This window comes from Bombus pascuorum, chromosome 9 (assembly GCF_905332965.1).
Source record: "Bombus pascuorum chromosome 9, iyBomPasc1.1, whole genome shotgun sequence".
NCBI classification, from domain to species: Eukaryota; Metazoa; Arthropoda; class Insecta; order Hymenoptera; family Apidae; genus Bombus; species Bombus pascuorum.
In genome coordinates this window covers 8,708,617-8,731,487 of record NC_083496.1, presented here as the reverse complement: position 1 = coordinate 8,731,487, position 22,871 = coordinate 8,708,617, and the positions used below count along the sequence as shown (strand labels likewise).

Genomic DNA, 22,871 nt, shown 5'->3' with positions numbered 1-22,871 from the left:
GCATACACTAATGTCATCGTGTTGCGTTCAGGCTGTTTCTCAATGACATTCCACGGGTTTCATTCATAATGCGCTTGTTACTACGCCTTATTTTGGGTTCTCTGACTGCACGGTGTAAAATACGTATACAATTCAATGAAACTTATGGGATTCAATATACTTTTTAAGTTGATTCAATATACACCTGTAAAAATGGCACTTATAATCAGAATATAAAGAAAGTTATTTTAAAAGTTGTCATTTGTAATTTCAGGCAACTAATATTTCGTAATACTCAAATCGTGTGTTTAATTATTAATAGACCGCGCGTATTTATGAATTAATGGGAATTTTAATATTTAAGAATGTACAAAACGTAGCTAATTCGTAAAAATGTACAAAGTAAAATGCTCGTTGGAACGTTTAGGATAAATCAAATCTCTATTTATGCTCTCTTCTTTCGTTCGTATATATTCATAAAAATAGTAAATAATATCATAAAAATAGTAAGTAATAATATTACCTACACTAGAAACAATATTAAGAAACGTAACGTTATTCAATCAGGATGCGACGACATTAAAGGACAATTGTACGAATAGAAAAGAAAATGATGACAAGTGAGTGGCATTATATGATCACTGGAGCTGATCAAGAATGTAATCATAAGGTCGGAATGAACGGTTGGCTCGCGCGAATCGCGACGATCATTTCTGACAGGAAGTCTGGCCAAAGAGGAAGCCTCGGTCTGCGTCAGCAGACGTCGTTCTCTACCGTACGCCTTTCGTGCCGGCTCGTGCCGTTTCAGCTGCATTCATGCCTTTTGCATTTGCTCGTGCAGGCTTGCCGACAAAGACCGCCGGCGTGGCACTCGCATCGCATTTTCGATTACCTGCTCGACACAGCTCGCTCGTGTCTCGCACCCACGTTCTTTCATTCCGACTCCGCGTCCTCGAAACGAATGATCTGTATGCCATCGTATCGCTCGAACGATACGTCGTCCACCTTATTCTCGTTTACGAAACGAGCTGATTTGCTTATTAACACGTCTCCTGCTGGTCACGTAAAAGTACCTTTTTTTTCGTAATATCGTTTCACCACTGATTGCCTTAAAATATATCCACCTTGTACAAAATTGTTGTATCTAGATTTACGATTATCCTTTTAAAACACTGCTATAATTGATAAAGTACTTGATAAAAGAAATAGACAAATAGAAGAACGACATACTTTTATGTGAACGATTAAGCGATCATACGAAACAGATGTATCTTTGTGTAATCAATGCGAAATATGTTAACGTTTAGTCGATATAATCAGATGATCGTTCTATGGATTAAAAATATCATTGGGGATTGATCCATCAAGGAACAACGATAGACCAAATTTTGCAACTTTCTTCAGTGAATTTATTTTAAGTTGGCCAAAATGTTCTTTCGTTTACACGTTGTTGTATACATTAGTGGTTATTTGTAACATTATTGAATCCTATTTTTAACATTGGATGTATTTGTGATATAGCATTTTCGTAATAGGTTTAATATTTCAGTCTAAGTGTAGTATTTATACGTTATTCTGTTTAATTTTAGAATTCTTCTGATCTAGTGTATTTATTATAGTACTTGCTCTGTATTTTGCAGCAACGTTCCTTTATATTATTGATTTACTCTGACATTTGTACTTTGCGTGCCTATCTTTAGTATCAGTTTCTCCATCACGTACGTCAATCGATCACATTTTCTACCGTGAAATATGCGATAAAGAAAGCTTGTTATTTTCCGTTTGTAACAGAACGTTATCAACGTTCGTGTTACACGTCAAAATGTTACACTGTGTTTCCCCCGGCAGTGTTTCGCATAATTTAAATAAAAAAATGCGTTCAAACGAGCACTTCGTATGTTAAATATAAATTAAATTCGTAATCTACGTATCATGTACGGTGTTTTAATCAAACTTTTAATTCAACACATTGTGAATCATTATTATCGTGCTCAAATTGATTTACTTCAATTCACACAATTAATTTCTTCAAGAGTAATCATTTGAGAGATTAATAAATACTGTTGCACTGGGTTCACATTCGCAAAGGCTTCCGTGCAATTCGCGTTCAGTAACTGGTGCCACACCCTTCCGTGCCGCTTCCGCCCTTCGTTGAGAGAAGTTAGTAGCAAATTGGAGACTCCCTTGCCTTTCCTTCCAGTAATTGGCAAGCGATGCACTGGGCGTTTTTCTCGGTCCGGCCCCGATCCGTAATTGCATCCGACCAGCGAACGGATCCACTGTGCACACGCATAGATGGAGGCAGGCCATGCTCGCTACAAAACGATTGAGAAACTTCTAAGTACATTGTTTCTCTTCCAATAGCCGACGAACGAACGTCAGTGTTCGAATGTCCATTTGTACCGAGCTTATTAATGGTTGAAGCTAAAGTTTAGTAAACAAGTCGTAAAACTCCTAACAAGTCGATTAATGTTACAAATTATCGTTGCTAGAAGAAAGTTTTTAGGGTTGAAATTTATCTACGTCAAAGTACGCGTATCATAGTCAATCGGTAGAATGAACGAAATTTCCTATCGTCATCGATACGTTCAAATTAAAATAAGGAAACTTCCCATTAACAAATTAGGCGACCTCGTCGATAGTTTTATGTTCGATCAATATTTATACAAATATAAGTTAACGATGTTAGGAATTATTATTAAAATTATTATCGTTACTAACAAAAGCGATGATTAATTTCAACAATAAATTTCCCTTCCATTCGTACGCCACAAACGTATTACTAGACTACAGTTTTTTACATTTCATGCATTTGTAAGAAATTCAAGTGTGCGAAAATGTGCAGAATGTACGTACTGTGTAAAGATATATAAAATATCCAAGAAAACTACCTCTGTTATAATAGTTGGGAAATAAAACGTAATCTCTGTCCAGGTACCATTTCTCTAGTGTTTATAACAATATGAATTTACATAAATGTCCACAGTCTTATTACAAAAATCATTCACCGTAAAATACACACTTTTTCGTCGACTAAATTAAGTTTTCTCGTAAATCATGTCACCCGAGTCATACGCGCAAAGAAATCTCTCTATTCCCAGAGGAACGAAGAAAAAGGATTAGCAAGCGACGGAAAACTATCGGTGAGAAGTTGATGGTCATACTTGCGCCCTGTCATTTCACAACTCGTAAAAGCTGCTCCTTCTCCACCTTCTTCTCGTTCTCTTCATTCGGTTGATTATTTCACTGGCGGATCGTTGGCCGATGACAGGTGAAGCCAAGTTGTGCAAGGAAGGTAATGCAAGGAGAGATTGGAAGCGATCCATTCGACCGGATATAATTGTTCCGTTACTAATTGACTTTTGCGGAGTACCTTTTGCGCGGATCCAGCCACCTACTTGCCTTCTTACGTTAACAAAGCTGATTTGCTTTACTTTGGTCTTCTGTAATAAGCGTTAATTCGAAGAATAACTTGTGCGAGTGGATCTTCCTTATTATAAGGAAGATATAACTGTCGATAGATTGTTTCTGTTTTAGCTCGACGAGATTTTATTATAGATCCTTCTAATCGAAACAGCACATATTTAAAAAAATACAAACGTGGCTCACCTAACTCGACTTTTAGTTCTACGTAACAGGCTTGTTAAAGAAAAGAATATCTAATAATAATCTTAGCTTTTTTACCATTTTCGATGTTTATCTAGAAATCGAAAATGAAATCGGGATTCTGAAAAGATCTTCGTTCCTTTGACAACGAGGCGTGTAAAAAGTGAGAGCAAAGATTGAAATAGTTAATTGAAAATAAAATAAATAGAGAATTTATCTTGCGTAGTTAAAAACTTCCAAATGATCGTATGTTACTAAATATATCGTTTATCTATCATTCGTAGCTTCTGTTTGATTTCACATCTTATAGAAAGAGAGCTTCATCCCAGAAAGAAATCTTATACCAGATTTCAAGCAGAACGTTAAGAATCGAACGAAAGTCTATTAACAAAATTCAACTGTTTCGATAATATATAGCATAGATGTGAATAAAATATTTGTAACGGCAAAGTTTTGTTTCTTAGAGAATCTACGCCTTACATCTCGTTGTATTTCCAATGTATCCATACATTATGCTTCACTAAATAATGATTCACGTTTCTCTGCTTATTTTCGATACGTCGTGCTATAATCGTCGTTACAGCTCCCACGATCTGCGTATATCGCGATCGATCGACTAGAACTATCGTACTGGTGATTAGGTATCGCAATGACAAAAATTCGAGGGGAGTCAAGTAAAAAGATCACGCACGTGATCATGTGTGCCGCGTCGTCATGTATTATTAGCAGGTAGCTTGTTAGGCGGTCGGTTTGTGGATAATGGCAGGTATTACAACACGCGACCGTTATTAACCCCTCGGTTGGTCTCCCTTGCTCTGTCACGACCCCCTTTAATCTGTCTTTATTTCGACCCTGTAGCCGCGGCTCGTTCACTCGATTGAGAGGAACACCCTGCCAGACCAGATATAAATCATTATTCATAATAAGCTGTCGCGACAAAAAATTTCTACCGACAGATCTTAGCTACGCTAAATGATCGCCGTCGTAGTTGTCTCTCGCCCCACCGGATGACTCCCCACCGGTTCTTCAGAAGACCTCGAGGAGATCATCGCGCGATTAAAGGACGCCGCCTTGTGAGAATCCAAACGTCCGATTTTAAACTCATTTTCAATTCGGAACATCTGATTTCTAGAGAGACTAAGCGTCATGCTATAAAAGTAGATAAAATTATCGGAGATGACTGTTTGACGTGACCTAAACTCCGTCTATACTATACATATAACGAAACAATTACCTTGAGCATATAACAAGTTGTTTTTATACTCAAGTTGTTTTATAACTTGTTCTTATATAATTGTTGTATCTTTCTCGTATCTGATATTCTTATATCTTTTGATTTTGTGACAAGTTTTTATAAGATTTTGTATCTTTTTTGTTAGTAACAGTGTTAACTCGACAGTAGTAGTTTACGTGATTTAGTCAAAGATTTTAGGTAACGAATTACGTATTCCTTGCTAAATTTTATTTACAAATTATCGAATTATCGTGAAACATTGCAACTAAATGTTCATGTATCCCTCGTAACGAAATGATCATTTTGTTATTTAAATTGAGACGTATACGAAGGTAAATGTTTTAATTCACTACGTGTATATTTGCCTAAAAATGAAATATATTTGAACAAACTTTCTAAACTACTTTCTTTGTAGATTGACTTTGTATCAAACCCTTTTCTAGAAGCGTAACTTAAATTTCCATTGCTAATTTGTTACTAAGCGAAGTATTTAATGAACAATCGATACCGATCCTATCCCATTCGCAACAAAACTGTACACGCTAACAGATCTGAAACACGAAATTCGTCCAGTTTATTTGAATCTTACAATCCAGAAACAAGCATCGACGACTGCGATCAAGAATCATATTCCCAGGTGGTTCGAACCCGGCAAAGAACACGTCTTCATTTTAGCAGTTCGAAGGTGGTGGTGACATTCCAATGGACTAGGACGCGGGCCGAGCGGAAAAGACACGATATTCCCGTGCACGTGGAGATCGATGTCCTGGAGAACGTGGTCTTCACTGTCCTCGTCAAGCAGCACCTCGTGTCCCGATCATCTTCGTCGTGTGGGTCCGAGCGTGCCGGACATAGCACCGCGTCCTCGCGATCGCCAGGGTTTTGCCGTTGCGCGACCCGAGTTTTTCGCTCGACTCTCCTCTGGCGGCAACTCGAGGCTTGGCAAGTCGGGAGTGCATTACACGCAATTAGACGCCAGGGTGGCCCCAAGGTATGTCCGATAAACGGTCCTCCTCTTCCCTTCTCCGCCTACCACCATCGCCTTTTCCTTCACGACTCTCTTTCTTTCTTTCTCTTCCTTCTTCTTTCTTCCTTTCTTTCCTCCTTTCTTTCCCTGTGCTTCTACCTACACAGGTCTCTTCTCATCTCTTTTCCCCTTTTCGTCTCTTCGTCGTTCCATCTCTCCTCTCGTCCCTCTTCCATTTTGTCGCAGATTTCTCAGCCGTACGATTTCTCTTCCTGCACCTTCCAATACCCGCGGAGCATAGCATGAGAAACAAACTCTGTGCCAAGCTTCGGTTCGTCTCCCCCTTTGCATCATTCCTCCCCATTCCTGCCTTGTCCTTCTTCCTCTCTCGGTAGTTCTCCCTGTGTTTGCCGTTTCTTTCATCCACGAAGGGGACCTTTCCTTTTGGAGCAAACGTCGCGGACCTATCATCCGCAACTCTATGTAATTCGCCGTGAAAATGACCGTCATGAACTCTCAACCCCGCCGTGTGCAGCTATGTTGTTCCATGTGAATGAGGAGCAATTTTGAATGTATCTATATATTACCTAGGCACTTGTTTTATAATATAACGTAATATAGATGTGTACTACTTTTAAAATAACCGGGAGATATATAATATACTCGTTCGATATCAATGATATATATATTCCGTATATAAGAATGAATGTTCGATGTTGGTCCGAAAACTGGAATTTAGATTTATTTCAAACTTGACGTACTTGTTTCTTCCTCGTCATTTTTAATATATATTTGAAAAATGAATTAGAAATGATAAAAATAAACAGTTGATTTGTACTATTTATTAGTTGAAAAATACTTCGATTGATTTATAATATTATACGATAGATAACAAAAAACTAATAACATCATATGAACAATATCCTATGGAAAAGAAAGAGAAACAGTGAAATAAATTTCGAATTTAATCTGTATTATCTGTTAATTTAAAGATAATATCTCCTATTAATTTGCGATATTATATCGTAAATATCGAAGAGCGATGATACAAGGACAATGTTCTCTAGAGAAAAGAAAGGAATCGTGAAAGTCTGTTACACGAATTTCGACTACAACGTCGATCGTCTCGTTCTAAGAAAATGGGATGACATATCAACGGGCTTCAGACGTTCATCGCATTAAAGACTATGGAAACTGTAGACAAAACCAGAACACGTTTGATTCGCTTGAATAGTACCTCCTGACGACAAATACAATTGTGGTATGCGTGTCGCGAAGTGAAAGAGGCGAACGAACATAGTATCGCCTCGGTCTCCGCAAAAATGTCCAACTAATTATATTTGTGCGTGTGCGAACACGTGTTTCACGCTTGTACGGACAGTCAATGGAGACTGTGACTATCGTCGAACAGGTTGGCACACGGTCCTGTCGTTGTACAAGAGAGGCTGGTACGCTCTCAGAACAAAATGGGAGGAGACGAGAGAACGCAAGAAAACAGCTCATAGAAGAAGTACTAGCACCGTTTAAAGCAGGATGCGAACAGACCGGCGCGTTCTAAGTGTAATTACCATTGGCGCAATTAATTTAGCTAAAGAGTCCCGGCATTAATTTACAATGTGAGTCTCCCTCTTTCTGATGTCCTCTCCTCCTCTACTTAATGCCCTCGTCAACTGTAGCTGCCTGCATCGGCATTCCTTTCTCGCGGTTCTCATCGATGTACCGTGAATTTTATCCGATTTATAAATCATCGTCGAAAGATCGGGTCGTCGATAAAACTATGACAAACAAGCGTTCGCGTTGCAACAATGATAATTGACACTTATTACTGCATTTTTCTTTACAATTATTAGCTTCTTTCAGAACGTATAAAGTTTTTATCCAAGTTTCGTGTGACGAATCTATGTCTTCGATCGTTTAACGTTTGGTTATAATTGGGCGTATAATAAAAAATTAAAATTAATAAAAGCTAAGAAGTTGATAGATGAAAATGGAAAAATATTTAAGCGAGCGTAACGAGCATTAAGATCAAAGATCGTTGTGTATGAAATATCGAACTGAAACGATTAATTACTAAGAACGCGTTGATAACATTGACCTTTATTTCTTATATTTTATAATTGATGATCTAAGCGTTTTTCTCTTCAAAACGCGATTTATCTGTGAGTTTTCATACAAACCATTTTCGAGGTATTAATTTTCAGAGTTGATATCTTGGTCATTTAAATATGAAAATATATTATACGTATATAATATTAAAACGTATATTATATTTTAGGGACTATTGCGTTTCTTTTAGAAATTCATCTGATACATCAGGAATACATACATTAGGAATACATCTGATAGACGTTAACAACTTTACTACGTAGCTGAACAGCTAAAGAAAATGGACAATGTAACTATCCAAGCTTGACCGACAGGACCAACTTTCTTCTAGTTTATAATCTTGTTACAGCTGTGGCAAATAGAAAGGTGGGACGTTCGAATAGCTTAAAATTGCGATCTCTACACGAGATCAATTCTTCGATATTCACTGCAGAACACGTGCCTCTTCCGATTCTCTTCTTCGATCACCTGGTACTCGAAGTATCAGCTGCTGACCTCTTATTTCCCAAGCACTTAGTGTTTTACAAAATAAGCTACCAGCTTTCGATTTAATATCAATCATTTAACAATAACTTGATTCGTAAAATTTGTCATTTCGTTAATTTTCTATTCATAAGAAACAAATATTCAGAAATTGAGTCGGATATAGACTCCCCATTTTGTATTTTTGATCGTACCAACATTCCTAACAATAATTTATACGTTGCACGTAATATTAAATCTATCTAGAAGATGATTTTTTTTCAGAGCTGCCAAATCTATATTTTACGTTGCTAATCTATATTTTAAAACAGAGTTTGACAAAGGATGTAAATTTATACATATGCAGAGCACAGCAGTTAATAAAGGACTCTAAAACAGAACTCGACAAGAAAAACATTATGAAGGTTTTATTCGAAAATTTCAATGCCTTGTTAACCCATTTCCGTAACATTTTGTCGGTTTTTTCTGCACGGATCTATTTTAAAATTAGCCATTTATTCGTTCGCCAGTGACATCGAAAGTCAAGCGTAACGAAAGAAACAGAGGCAGTTTGCGTAGCCTGAAAGAATACTAGAATCTTGACACACCTATAAAGCCATGGGTCAGTCATTGTGGATGGTGAAGTGCCGTGAAAAAGATCACGGAGCATTGTGCCCAGCTCTGGCTTTACAACTGGGCGGGATGACTCCTAAATATTTTACAACTGCCTTACGGTCCTAACACAAACGGCCGCCCGTCAGGACGCCCATTTTTTCCTTTCTAACATCTGTATAATATTTCACCTGGTGGGACGTGCTCGTGCCTTCTCTATAGAATGCGAACAAGACAGCTATTTTGTCGCACCACCTTGATGCCAGCCGATTTCACGCAGTCGCAGCTTTTCTGCCTGTTATTGCCGTGCGGCTTCGATTAGTTGCATGAGAAACTCGTACACCCAGTTCTGCTTTCATTTCGACATTTTTCTTACAATTTCAATTCAGCGTGGTCTACAAGAAACCCGCAATTCTCTTCTTACACTATACAACTCGATCTAACACGGTTTAGTCGGAGTTTTCCATATAATTCGATATGATTTGGAAATAATTTATTATTTGTACTAAATTTTGTTTCGAACTGATCAATTTTTTTCTTGAAAAGCTATCCATCGTGCAGGAACAGAAAATGTGCAAAAAAAGAAAAACTGTTTTATATAAGACGTTTCGTACAAACATTTCGTATATTGGAAATAACCAAACAAACCATACGAAAGCAATAGATCGGTCATTTTTCCCTTTCATCTTCGAAATACCAACAATACAGCACCTCTCCTGTATTCACCTGAATACATTTTAAAAGACAGAGACCTCTTATTTTCCATCAAGATCGCACGTATGCTGTACGTTTGCCGAACGATCCGAATCCAGCCATAAATTCCCGGATGAGGAAACGTTTCGCGTCTCATTCGTTAAAGAAATCTGTCGAATTACAGCGGAGTAGCGGAGTTGCGGCAAAAACCGTCAAAAAGAACAACATTGCCGTGGAATGGTTGGGAAGGACGAAATCCTCGGTGTGGACAGTAGACCGCGTCCACGAGGCGCAATCACGAGCACGGTCCATTGGCATTGGCCGGTGGTCCAATTAGCGCAGCATCCGATAAACGAACTCGCGGCAGGGTGGCTGTGCAATTGCTGGTAAGCCGCCATATAAATTTCTTAGTAGAAGCCGGTCTCTGTACAAGCAGCCAGGCTAACTGTGCTGTATACGCCGAGCTGGGCTTTCTTGCGTGCTCGCGCGATACTCGCCTCGACCGGGCGCGCTCGCTAAAGGGTATTAAATGCCTTCCTTCTAGGCTGACCGATGATTCTACCGACGACAGTTACTATCTGGAATTTGCCGCTTTCCGTCAAACGACCAGGAGCCACGGACCGAGGCTGTACAGTTACCCGTTGCATGGCGACAAAGCGCGCTTTTAAAACGCGGCCGTCGCGCTCTGCACGCAACCCTTCTTCTTCTTGCTCTGTCATTGCCCGACCCTTTGCCCCTGTTTCGAACTTCATCGTGTCGCTTCGATCGTTCTACGTTGTTTCGGGGTAAATGTGGCAGAATATCGGTTTATGCAGGTGTATATGATATTTGATAAAAGAATTCCTAGGTATCATTCGTACTGATGGGAATTGTGTATGAATGTGAGACTTGAAGACATGGGGAATTTTATCTTTCTGCTAAGAATTCGCTTATGTTTTGTCAAACTCTATCAGGTTACGTTATTAGCGCGTAGCTTTAATCAACCTGCCCTTATTTGTCAGTAATTGACAACAAATGACGCTTATATGACAGCAGCAACTATTAACACTTGACATATTACAAATGACGCCAATGTGGTTGCAGCAGCGATCGAAGTGTTAATTGAGTTGTCGCCGTTTCGAGAACACGTCTTTTATATTTCACATTGCGATTCATCGTCCTGAGTAATTTCAGACAATATAAGGTTTCGATATAATTGGTACGAACGTTTCAGCTTTGAAGCACCAAAATTGAAAATAGGACAGCAACGTACTAATAGCCACGATCGAAATCTGAACAGCCACAAAAATGTCCTCCAATCATCGTGCAAGTTTAAGATTTAGAATTCTTAAAGATTTCTTAATCCTAATAATTCCCTAATATATCTCTTCTAGTGTTAACTAATATTTAGGTACGTAATTTCGTTATCGATGGAAGAAAACTAGGTTTTGTAAATATTTCTCACATTAGGATAATTACAGGTGACACTGAGAGCTGCCAACTTGGCAAATCAACAAATATGTAAATAATTTTCCCAGTTTTGTTATTTGTATGAGCTATAATAACGAAGCAACAAGTTACGACGTTCCTATTGCAAACTATTTTTTATTTCTCCTGAATTCAAGGCGTAAGGATATCAAAACACACATAATTTTACGATTTGTATATTCGATTATACTAACCATGTCAAAGTCGATAACGTATCTATTGGTTACGTTAAAATCTTTTTGTTTTACGTTAAAAAATATGACGTCGCGTAGGAGGATTTGGACTCTGGCCAAAGTTTCTTCTTCCGCTCGCTATTCAGCCAAGTTCAAAGTAACCCGCGAATAGCCTTTCGTTATCCTACAACCAACGAAGATTGCGAAGATTTTAGTTTGCAGTTTGGCATTCGCCAATCATCGCTACGTTCGTGGATCGTACTTCTTTCATATTCTTCGGTTCGATATTTTCGCGGCCGACGATAATTTTTATATATACGTACGATTGATTTGTAAATTAGTGTGCTGGGTGTAACTTGAGGACCAGCGATGTTGATTTTATGTAAATTGCATGTTGCACAGCAGATTATATGAATAGAGTGGTTGAGAAATATTCCGTTGAAATCCTTGAAGAAACTGCAACTCAAAGCCACGTGATGATTGTGTTGTAAAACGTAAGTTTTCTTGTTCGTACCTTATGTTTATATTTTATGTAATAACGTCACCTATACATGTTCTTAATCCCGTCGTGTAAATTGTGCACATTTTTTACTATTTTGTGATATAAAAATTTTGATATAAAATTGATGTGACATTGAATTGACATTTAAGATTGCGCAATAATGTTATAGTAGCTATTTATTAAATATTGCACCGATAGAAAATACAATGTACAAGTTACAAATGTATGTATCTATAGTTAGATTATCGTACGTTTTCCATGTAACCGACGTAACAAAACTGCGTAAAAGGAACAGGAATATTACTCTGGCTATTTCCTTTCATCGCTTGAATGAGATTGTCTTTTTCTTGGCAAAAGAATACACTTATTCCGAAGATTCATATCTATCTGTCTATCGATTTCTAGAATGTTATTTCATTTCTTCTACGCACAATTTTGTCCTTCCTGCAAATAGCTACTAAAGTAAATGTTGGTAAATACTACCTATAATAGCCAACTATTAAAGTCCGAGGAAGTTGTATTTTGAAAACTTATATTATAATTTTGTCGTGCAAGAAATCAGAGGTTAACTTCAAATTTCCATCAGGTTATTCGATTTGTTATGTGTACACTATTTATTTATTTATCAATCTAGTATAATTATTATATTATTTATATTGCACCAGTGTCATATATATGACTTTGAATGGCATTAAAAATAAATTTATAATCATCAACGATCTTAGAATTTTATGAACTATAAGAAAGGGTTGAGTTTTCTAAGAATTGAAATTTGCATAGCAGTTTGTGATAATTACTTAAATATTGTAAACAAGATAATAAGGCGTTATCAGAGTTAAAGTTATCGTGAGTTACGTTCGTCGAGTTTACTTAGAAAACTTATAAAACAAATAGCTACATATATTACTTTTTATTTATAACTATAGCTATATTAGTTTTTTATTTATAACTAATGTAATCTCAATATTTTTCTTAAAATTCCAATAAATTAAAAATATAAACGATAAATATTTGCAGATTTTTCAAATCTATTAAAGAATAGAAAGTTAAACTTTGTTATTGACAAACTAAGAAATTGCTTATAAAATTTGGAATAGCTTTATTTATAAAAATTGTATAACATGCATCTGATAAGACTTTATCGATTGAAACTATTATTATTATATATTGCAATATACTTATAACCTGCTAACATGATCTACATTAAATCCAAATGTGCAGATCTGTCTTACGAAATGTATTTTATTTAATAAAAAATATGCATTTTCCTGACTGTGCAAGATTGCACAAGCAAATATCGTTTATGCAATCAGTATGGATGTAGAAGAGATAAGTTTGTGTCATATGTAATAACTAGGTCAACAGCATACAAACGAGCCATTAGTAATTTTATAAACGGATATACTTATCACATTAAATTCTTGAAATACGTCCAAATTCTATTAGCAAAAATTTATTATGACACTGTATTGAATATGAAATACTGCTATGTGCAAGAATACATATTATGCATTGTCTCATATGTTCCACTGAACTACATATTTGTACTTCTGATATAAAGAGAATTATAGATTGAAGAAATAAAGTTTCTTTCTTTAATAAAACAAATAACTTGAGAAATAAATAATATCTAATATATTAATGTTAATAATATCTATATATTAATCTATATATTATTATTTATATTAAAGAATGTTAAGAAGAGAATAGTAAAATAAGAATATTAATATTAAAGAATTTAGAAAGCAGTAAAGCTTCTAGAAGTAAGAATATTTATATTAGGGAATTCAGGAAGGAAGTTGAGACTTTGTTATTATAGTTTAATGTAATGAATCGAAAAATTTTCTTGAGGATGAACACGTAGATTTTTTCTAGTGTTCAGTTCTTAGCTCTTTAAATCTTGCTTTGGCGGTATTCATCTTCGTTTAGCACAGAACTGAATTACTTGTTGCGGAAGGTCAGGAATATGCATTTGCATATGTTTTCTTTGCTTTTGAAACGTTAGAATTGACCAACAAAGAGGAAACTAAAACCTCGAAGGTTTAATACAATGTCAATAATGCAAATAAATTTATATTTACCTTAATATTTAGAATAATTAGTGACAATTCTAATAGATGATAATTTGGAGTACTTTAGCTTTTAGCAAGCATCTTTTTCATATTTTGCGTAAATAATGTAACAGTGTGAACAGTGGTGTTAATAAAATGAACATATGAAATATTCTCATGATCTCCATATCCATAGATAACAAAAACAATTAAATGGTTTCCTCAAATAAGAAATTATTTATTAAGTACTATGCAATATTGTATTGTATTAGATACTGAATGTTAATAAATTCTAAGTTAATAACAAACATGAGTATTCTAGTAAGAATTCTTCTTCTAAGTAAACTACCAATGGTTGAAAGAAAAATATAGTTGAAGAAAGATACAATGCAATATTCGATCAATCAAAGAAGAATAATAAAGTGTGGGTTTTTGTACGAACTAAAGTTAATCACATTGCAACAGTTGTATTAAGGTAAATTGTGTTATTATTTATTTTTAGTATACATCTATTCCTTTCTCACTGTGATTCACCTATCCACAAATACATAATATCAACATGGATATGGAAGACGATGTAAGCTCAATCGCAGAACACAATACAAGACCACCTAGACCTAATACAATATCTCATAAAACAAGTATTAGGAAATTTCTCAGAAATGGTAAGCAAATCTACATGAATAAAAAAGTTTCACAAATTTGCGATTAAATAATATGCTTATTTGTATTATTTTTATCTAAGTTTGGCGCAAAATCGAAGCTGAGATTGATGGAAAAGAATACAAGAATACGGATGACAATGGAGATCACTATTTCTGTAAGTGACTATGTTTGCAAGTGAAATTGTGTAATTCAATAACAATTTTCATATGCGCATTTTAATAGATAATTTGATATTTCATTAATAAATATTAAAGTTACTATACTTATTTATTTTAAAAATTCTTCATTATCTACAAGTGGTAAGAAAGAAATTTTTTGTGTCGAAGATGAGAAGACAAATATGCAATATAATATTTATCTAATATTATTATATTTGCCGTGTAAAATGTATCGCTATCTAACGTATATAATTCTCATTTATAATATCTAATTACTATATTTATACAAGTATTAAAAATAGATGTACTTGTTACCTATAGTTGGGAAGTAAAACTTTGTAAAAGGTAAAATAATTTATTTTAAAAATATTTTTAGAAGTTTTTTGGCCGTAATAAATAAAAATGTCAGTGAATGGAATAATTGACTCCTTACAAAATAAATAATTTACTATTTAAGTTCATTACCTATACAATAATATTTTAAATATTATATCACAATATTAATTCTTAAAATGCATTCAGTAAAAATAACTGTAATTATATATCTCGATAGAAACGTTTAATATGCGTGATAGTTATAAATCATAATACTACAAAGTTAATTAATTAATGTCTTCTTAATTAAATTTTAACTAAAGCAAAATACGACTAATCCTAATAATATTTTATAAGAAATTATAGCAGTCCATAATAAACAAATTCTAAGAACAATAACAGTATCTTATAATTTGTAATTCCAATTTAAGCTAAATTTAACATTTATGTTCACTGCAGTACCTCATCCAAGTTGCACCTAAATATGTGAATGTGGCCCTAGAAGGCGATGGAAAGGGTTAAACTTAAAAATCCCGTGCTAAAAAGGTGATATGTATCTATCTTTTATCTAACGGGCTAGTGATTTTTCAATTCGTATTTTGAAATTTTATTTTAAATTACTAAAACTCTTCACTCTACTTCACTAGTTTGATAAATTATTGAAATTTTATCATTAAAAGAAAAAGATTGTAGATAAACAACAAATTTATTTATAAAAAGATAAACTCACTGCAATCTAATATTTAACACTACATTAGACGTAAGTATTCATAAGGTAAAGTATCTATGAGTAATTCCATCATCAAAGCAAAATTTGTTGCTTTGATTTTGAAATCTGCCTTTCGCCATTAAATTATTGGATACAAATCTTCCTCTATTTAATATCTGACACATGGCGAAAACTGAACTTTCATATCGTTGTGAGTATTTAAAATCGTACTTAAACATAAATCACTCAAAATATTACGGTAACGCAGATGTAATATTTATTGCAACGAAATTAGAGAATATCGGATTTCTCTATTACAAAATATCAGTTTTAACATTCACTTATGTGATAACTTCTATAAATATTAAACGTTACTTTGAAGTCATTCAGTTTATATACAAATGATATAAAATTTATAATACAAATGATATAAAATTTTAATCAACAGAAAATGCAATATACAGGGAAATTCTATCTTGAACTAATAACTAAAATACACAAAATGTTACCACACTATGGGTAAATATCCGTGGTCATTATTCTCGTTAAAAGATCTACGTAATATAACCAGTCACTCGTGTCGATTCGAATCTTTCGCCCTATGATTAAGTAACCGGAAGAATAAAAATGCATGCGACTTACCACTAGATGCGAAGAATATTGTTATTAGTATTATCCTTGCCCGGGAAACATCATGAAGGCACCGACCTGCATAATTAAAATGGTAATTGTAAAAAATCTTTAACAAAAGAAAGATGGAACTTTATTAAATTTAGAACTTTAGTAACAATAAATGTTGAAATTCTGATATTCTTTAATAATAATAGAAATTGTAATTTCAATCTAAAATCTGATTTTATTTCAATAAAGAATAACAATTTAGAACTTCGTTAAATTACCTACATGATTAATAGCAATTTAAGCTAAGAATAAGACAAAGTGGTATATAATATATAAAGATACTTACTGTTCTTGGTTTTTAAAGAGGTTGGATCCTTTTGAGAGGAGGGCTGACTCTAATATCGGAAATGAGTATTTAGAAAGAAGAATATATCTGTGCGCGCGCGTGTGTGTATGTGTGTGTATAAAAAGAAAACTAAAAAACTATTAGCGTGCTTATTTAAATTATAAGCGGCGGACAAACACTGGCTTTAATTTCGCGTATGAACTCTGATTCAATTTATGATCACTAAAAATTATCTTGGTCTGAAAAATATTGGAAATAACTTTACGTAGCAAACACTGACTCTGCCGATCACGTTACACACGGCCACGAATGTTCCCTGAAAATAAATAAAGGATTATATTAGAAGAAATTTAGAAAAACTATATTAAAACATATATATATATATATATCAAATGCCAGTTTTTGACAAAAACAATTATACTACGTAGTAGCTAAAAATCATGTTTATCAAGGATTGTCAATCAAGAATACCTAACCATTATACATATAAAAATCGTGATTCGTATAAGATTAATATTATAATATCAATCTCCATATAGCAAATAATAGCAATCTACTGTTGTAATAGCATCAATTACAGATTCGTCGGAATTATATTAAAAACTTCTTATTTTTACCAGTTATAATATATCGTTAATCAACAATTATTTACTTAATAAATAAATAACAATATAATATGGAAATCTAATACATTTTTACATACACAATTCTACTTTACTTCTCAATATGAGATTATATTAAAATATCACTTTAGTACAATTATTAGGAATATTAAGAATTATGTTAATTATATTCTTAAATGGTACAATACGAAAAGATACTTCATGTCGGATTCATTTTGCTCATCACGATATATATTTCGTCTGCTCTATTTTTATCAACTTCCATGATTGAATTATATATATGTAATTCTAATATGCCTTTAATCTAATTAATAGACATATTCGATAATGTAGAAAGAAATTTCAAAACTGATAATTTAAATCTTTACCTAATGGGATCTCGATGATGTTCTGTTTCGCTGGACTTCCCGCGTAAAACTAACGTTTCTCCAAGACGCCATCAATCTATCGACCACGAGAAATTATATCGATGACATAATCGAATATCGCGGTATGTAATTAGTAATTAGCGATTGCACATTCTACAGTTTCACTAGTTTCACGAAAGTGACGTGGTCTTTCATTCTTTTTTTAATATTTATATAGACAATTTTAAATTTTTAGACATTACAGTTTTTTAAAAAATTGTAGATATAAATGTATGTATTTAGTTAGCTAGTTATAGGTTCTTTGCTTACAATTAGAGACAAGTAAAGTATACTCCTTCCGAGTTCACTAATTATTTTTGATCGCGAAAGAGCGTTAGATGTTGTTACATCGAATAATTCTGTGCTTTAAGTGCTGTGAGATTTAGTGAGAAAGATGTCGATTGATAAATGTAATTTTTATCTGTGATCAAACTTCAAGTTCTATGGCTGCAATTCAAGCTATGTAAGTACATACATACATACATCTCCTATCATTTATATAACTCTACATCGGCACATAACTGTAGTAGTGAGAGTGCAATGCATATATGTGACGTGTGTTGTAATCTTACGCTATTGGCGTTCTCATGTAGATCCTAGATGATGTATGTTAGATTTAAATGAATAATGATGTACATACTATTATTATAAAACCGGTTTTCTTATTAAAATATAAAAACATAATATATTTGATTTTCAACATACTATATATATACATATATAGTATTTACACAGTCGTATCTTAAATACACTAATTCTTAATGTTTAAGGCACTCATGAAATTATTTTAAATAATAATATATTATAAAAAAAGAAATAATATAAATTAAATTAATATAGAAATTACACTTTCTTTACAATTCTAATTAGGAAAATAATATTTTCTAAAACATAAAAATATTATTTCGAAGTTTAATACAATTTTTACATCTTAATATAAATTCTCATTTGTTATATTATACTTGTTCCATACATACATATTATCGACTTTTATCCTTTTCTGAGGAATTATAGCAGGAACCTAAATTAATAAAACTTATTAATATTTCTTATTATTTTTAATATTCTTACATTACTTTCAATATTTCTAAATAGAAAATAGCCTAAAAGTATTTTATAATTTACCTTTTTGAACATTTTGAAATTAGGATTAGCTCGAAGTGATGAATTACTTTTTAATGTGGAACTTATAACATTTTGTGCTTCATGTTTCCTGTTTTCTTTTATCTGAAATTTTGAAGTAAAAATTATACACTTATACAGTAGAACCCCCAACTTTAGAATTTTCTAATGAAAGTTATATATCTATTAAACTTACCACAGAATATATAGGAGGATCTTCAGATGTATTTAGTGGTTCTGTTGTATGTGGTGTAATTGAATTCTCTGAACATGTCATTTTTTTATTATGCTTTTTTTCTACTTGTAATGTTACAGGGCGCATATTTTTTAATTCTATTTTTTCATCGACTTCACACATTTCTTTTAAATTTGCGGCAGCTATACGATTATCAGTTAATCGAGCTGTTTGTTGTATTTGCTTATTTTCATCTCTTGAATTACTTGTTTTAAATATATTATTCGATGCATTATGTATGAAATCTTTATTAGAATTCGTGTTATTATTTTTATTTCCCTCTACTGATTTTAGTTCCATTTCATCATCACTTAAGATTATTACTTCCTCTGATTTTCTCTTATCCAATATATTACCGTGTTTGTGTAAATTCTGATTATCATGTTTAGAATATCGAATGATTTGTGATAACATGTTAGGAAAAGTCGAAGTGTTTTCATTAGATGGTGTATCTTGCATACTTGCCATTGTTGCTGAAGCATCATTAGGAGTTTCATCTATGTATTGTAATTTATTACATTTTTGTTTTTTCGTAGGTTGTGTACCATCAAAATTTACATTTGATTGTAATTCTTGGCTATTAATGGTGCTCAATGTTTCAGGAATAACACGTTGTCTTATTTTCATGGATGTTGTTTTCGAAAGATTGGAAATTTCTTCTGGTTGTGTAACTTGCACATCTTTCACTGTTGCTGAAGCATCATTAGGAGTTTCTTTTATGCACTGTATTTCATTATATCTTTGCTTTCCTGTAGGTTGTGTGAAAATATACTGTATATCTGATTGTGATTCTTGACTACTGATGCTACTCAATGTTTCAGGAATAACACGTTGTCTTATTTTCACGGATGTCGTTGCCGAAACGTTGGAAATTACTCTTGATCGTGTAACTTGCACATTTTCTGTTGCTAAAGTATCATTAGGAGTTTCTCTTATGCATCGTATTTTATTATATTTTTGCTCTTCTGTAGGTTTTATGACAACACCACTTACATTTGGAAATGGTTCTTGACTGATATCCAATGTTTCAGGAATAATACGGTGTCTTACAGGTGTCGATATCGAAAAGGAAGAAGTTGGTAATCCTGACACTTTAGCTGTTTCATCTTGCGTATCAAGATTTAAAATCTCACATGAATCATCCTTTCGTTCTGATCTTTTTAAAAGCTTTGCGAATTTATACATAGGATTGCAATATTTTTCTGTTGAACAATGCAATATTGCAAGACAAATTTCAACTTCAGCTATCATTCTATAATTATTTGCTTTCAATGCTTGTTCTGAAGAAGAAAGCACAAGATAATTAAGTACATATGACCAATAAAAGATAATACTCAAATTATTTTATAATATGTAATAATCACTTACGTATTGAATGATATATACAGAAAATATTTTCTGTGATCTGTGTAGAATCATTGTCTGGATATTGTAATACAATTACGTTTGGGTTACAAAATTCTGTAGTTGTTAGGTCTGCTCTTTCAAATAATTTTGATATTCCACCTAAAATATATTTCTTATTAAGAACAGTATTTAATAATATTTTATTCAAATAAGTCATGGATACAATTTTCAATTTTTGGTATTTACCTGCTATTCTAATGATTTTTTTATATTTCCTATACTGAGTTGTACTAAAATGTATAAATGTTAAATTTTCAAATAATGTCGTTCTTTTCTTGTTTGGAGAAATCAATACCTTTCTTTTAGCGATTAATGGTTCACTAATTGATGGAACAAAATTATTTGCATCTGGAAGTTGCTGACCATTATCTATTGCAGATTTAACTTTGTCCCAATATTTCATTGTTACTATTGGTAGAGCAGAAGCCATAGCAGAGGCAAGCTGTTATATATCCAAATTAGTAACACACATTTGGTTAGGAAATAAATGACCCAAATTAAAAACTTTTCTCAAGGAAAATACCTTTAGTGTTAAGATAGCATTTCCCACTGTTAAATAAGTGGATGCCCTTCTCCAATCGCTGTCAGTAATTATTACACCATCAATTTCTTCCATCAACTGTTTTAATCTTTCTATCTCGTCATCACATAAAGTAGATACTGTTGTTATTATAGGCACATTTATCACCCTAATGTGTAAATTTCCTTCATATAGTAGTTATATATATATGTAACATTTTTAGGTTAAAAAAGTAAATAACTGAAACTTACTTGAATACATGGTTCTGTAAACCAAATCTTATTGTATCTTGGTGTTTTAAAATACATTCAGTTTCAGTTAGTTGTATTATGTCACGTTCGTGAACGATAAAAGTACCATATTTTGACTTTAAATCTTTTAGTTTACATATAGATGTCGGTTCATTACTCTGAAACAATATAAGAATTTTTATTTTGTAAACAGCATTTCCTTATTATATTATATTTCCTTTTTAAAAATACCCTTATCTCCTCTACTTTTGTAACGCTGATTGAGGCATGTTCCTTGCTGATTGATTTATCATTTGGCAAAAGAATGTCAGCTTTTTTCCTGCCAATTAACGTCTCTTGATTTGGTTTTAAATATATGCGGACACCTAAAATACAAAAGCTGGAATAACATTGTCATTTATAATTGATCTATTACTTAATCGATAACAGAACGTACCTTGTTCATTAACCAAGTACCACATTGTAATTTACAATTATAAAGTTACACTTAATTCACTTAATTCACACATCTACAATAAGTTGACTCGCACGTAGCTCGGTATACGATATGTTGGTTAGGTATGCATGTTTATATCATGGATATATATATATATATATGTAAATAAAGACAGAGTATGTCATGAGCGAACTGGAAAAACGAAGAGGGAATAGAAAAAGAACGTGACATTCGTACAGTAAATATAATAATATAACACCAATCAACGAGCGGCATCAGTTTTCATGCCTAATTAGATAAAATTAATGATTAATTAAATTTTCTTTGTATCAATTCAGTGTACCAGTTTATCAGCTCTATTTAGTACAGAACAAAGACACCTCCATTAAAAATTTCTTTTTGTTCAAAATTCAAAAATATTTACTGTAAACAAAGTATAGATATAGATATATACATACATTCATACATTCATAAATGCATATGCATTTCTTTAGACTGAACCGGTAATATCGCATGTGATATGAAAATAGTAAGAGTAGTTTCACAGTATCGTGAATAGAGTCCGTTAGTAGTATACAAATGGTTGTGATTGAGACACACGCGCGCACACGCGCACGTATGAATAAAAATAATTTTTTTAGCTTCTGCAACATTTATTTTTGTAATAACGGTTGGTAATTCGCTTGAAATAAAAATTAAATATATCGTACCTTTTAATATTTATAGATATTTATTTTATGAGTACATATGTGTTTTTTAAATAATTGTATATACTTACAAAAAATACATTATAGAATCGCAGAGAAGTTTGCTGAATTCGTAATGCTAATTTGTATGTAAATCAATTATTATCGTTAAGAAAGACAAACACATATTATAACGAGCGCATCTTCCTATAATTCGACAAATATATCTTGAGTCATTATGACCTCAATATGCTGCATTTGGACTAAGTAAGAGTAATCGATAAGTTTATATGATATCATGAAAATGGAGTACCTTTTAAAGAAGGATAAATGGTTTAATTTGCAATTCTTAAAGGTAAATTGCAAGGATGAAATTCTGTTACATATAAATAATTTTAATTAAAAAAAAAGCTTCTATTGATAATAAATAACGAGTGTGTTAAGGAATACGAGTACACTCGTGTATGAATGTATATTCTAGGAGAAGACAGGAATACAAATTCTAATAATTATAGTT

General features: G+C 33.0%; 1 protein-coding gene and 1 long non-coding RNA gene across 2 annotated transcripts; one reads left to right on the top strand and one right to left on the bottom strand.

Moving 5' to 3' along the window:
* Nucleotides 1-14,442: 14,442 nt before the first annotated feature.
* On the top strand, nucleotides 14,443-14,776 carry LOC132910416 (uncharacterized). The gene is made up of 2 exons (XR_009658769.1): nucleotides 14,443-14,517; nucleotides 14,598-14,776. It is a non-coding gene; the product is annotated as an uncharacterized LOC132910416 (long non-coding RNA).
* Nucleotides 14,777-17,815: 3,039 nt separating this feature from the next.
* Nucleotides 17,816-21,805, bottom strand: LOC132910412 (uncharacterized). Its single transcript, XM_060966095.1, has 9 exons — nucleotides 21,669-21,805; nucleotides 21,464-21,597; nucleotides 21,233-21,390; nucleotides 20,985-21,150; nucleotides 20,648-20,903; nucleotides 20,423-20,560; nucleotides 19,016-20,334; nucleotides 18,823-18,924; nucleotides 17,816-18,718 (listed from the first exon to the last, which is right to left on the bottom strand). The coding sequence occupies exons 1-9, from the start codon at nucleotides 21,691-21,693 to the stop codon at nucleotides 18,629-18,631; spliced, it is 2,388 nt and encodes a 795-aa protein (XP_060822078.1). The 5' UTR covers nucleotides 21,694-21,805; the 3' UTR covers nucleotides 17,816-18,628.
* Between the last annotated feature and the right edge of the window lie 1,066 nt (nucleotides 21,806-22,871).

Bases quoted from the DNA above. Each gene is read 5' to 3' on its own strand.
- LOC132910412 (XM_060966095.1), bottom strand. From the start codon at position 21,693: ATGTGGTACTTGGTTAATGAACAAG. The intron at 21,598-21,668 runs GTACGTTCTGTT...TTTGTATTTTAG, and splicing joins GTACTTGGTTAATGAACAAG to GTGTCCGCATATATTTAAAA. The intron at 21,151-21,232 runs GTAAGTTTCAGT...TTTACACATTAG, and splicing joins TTACAGAACCATGTATTCAA to GGTGATAAATGTGCCTATAA.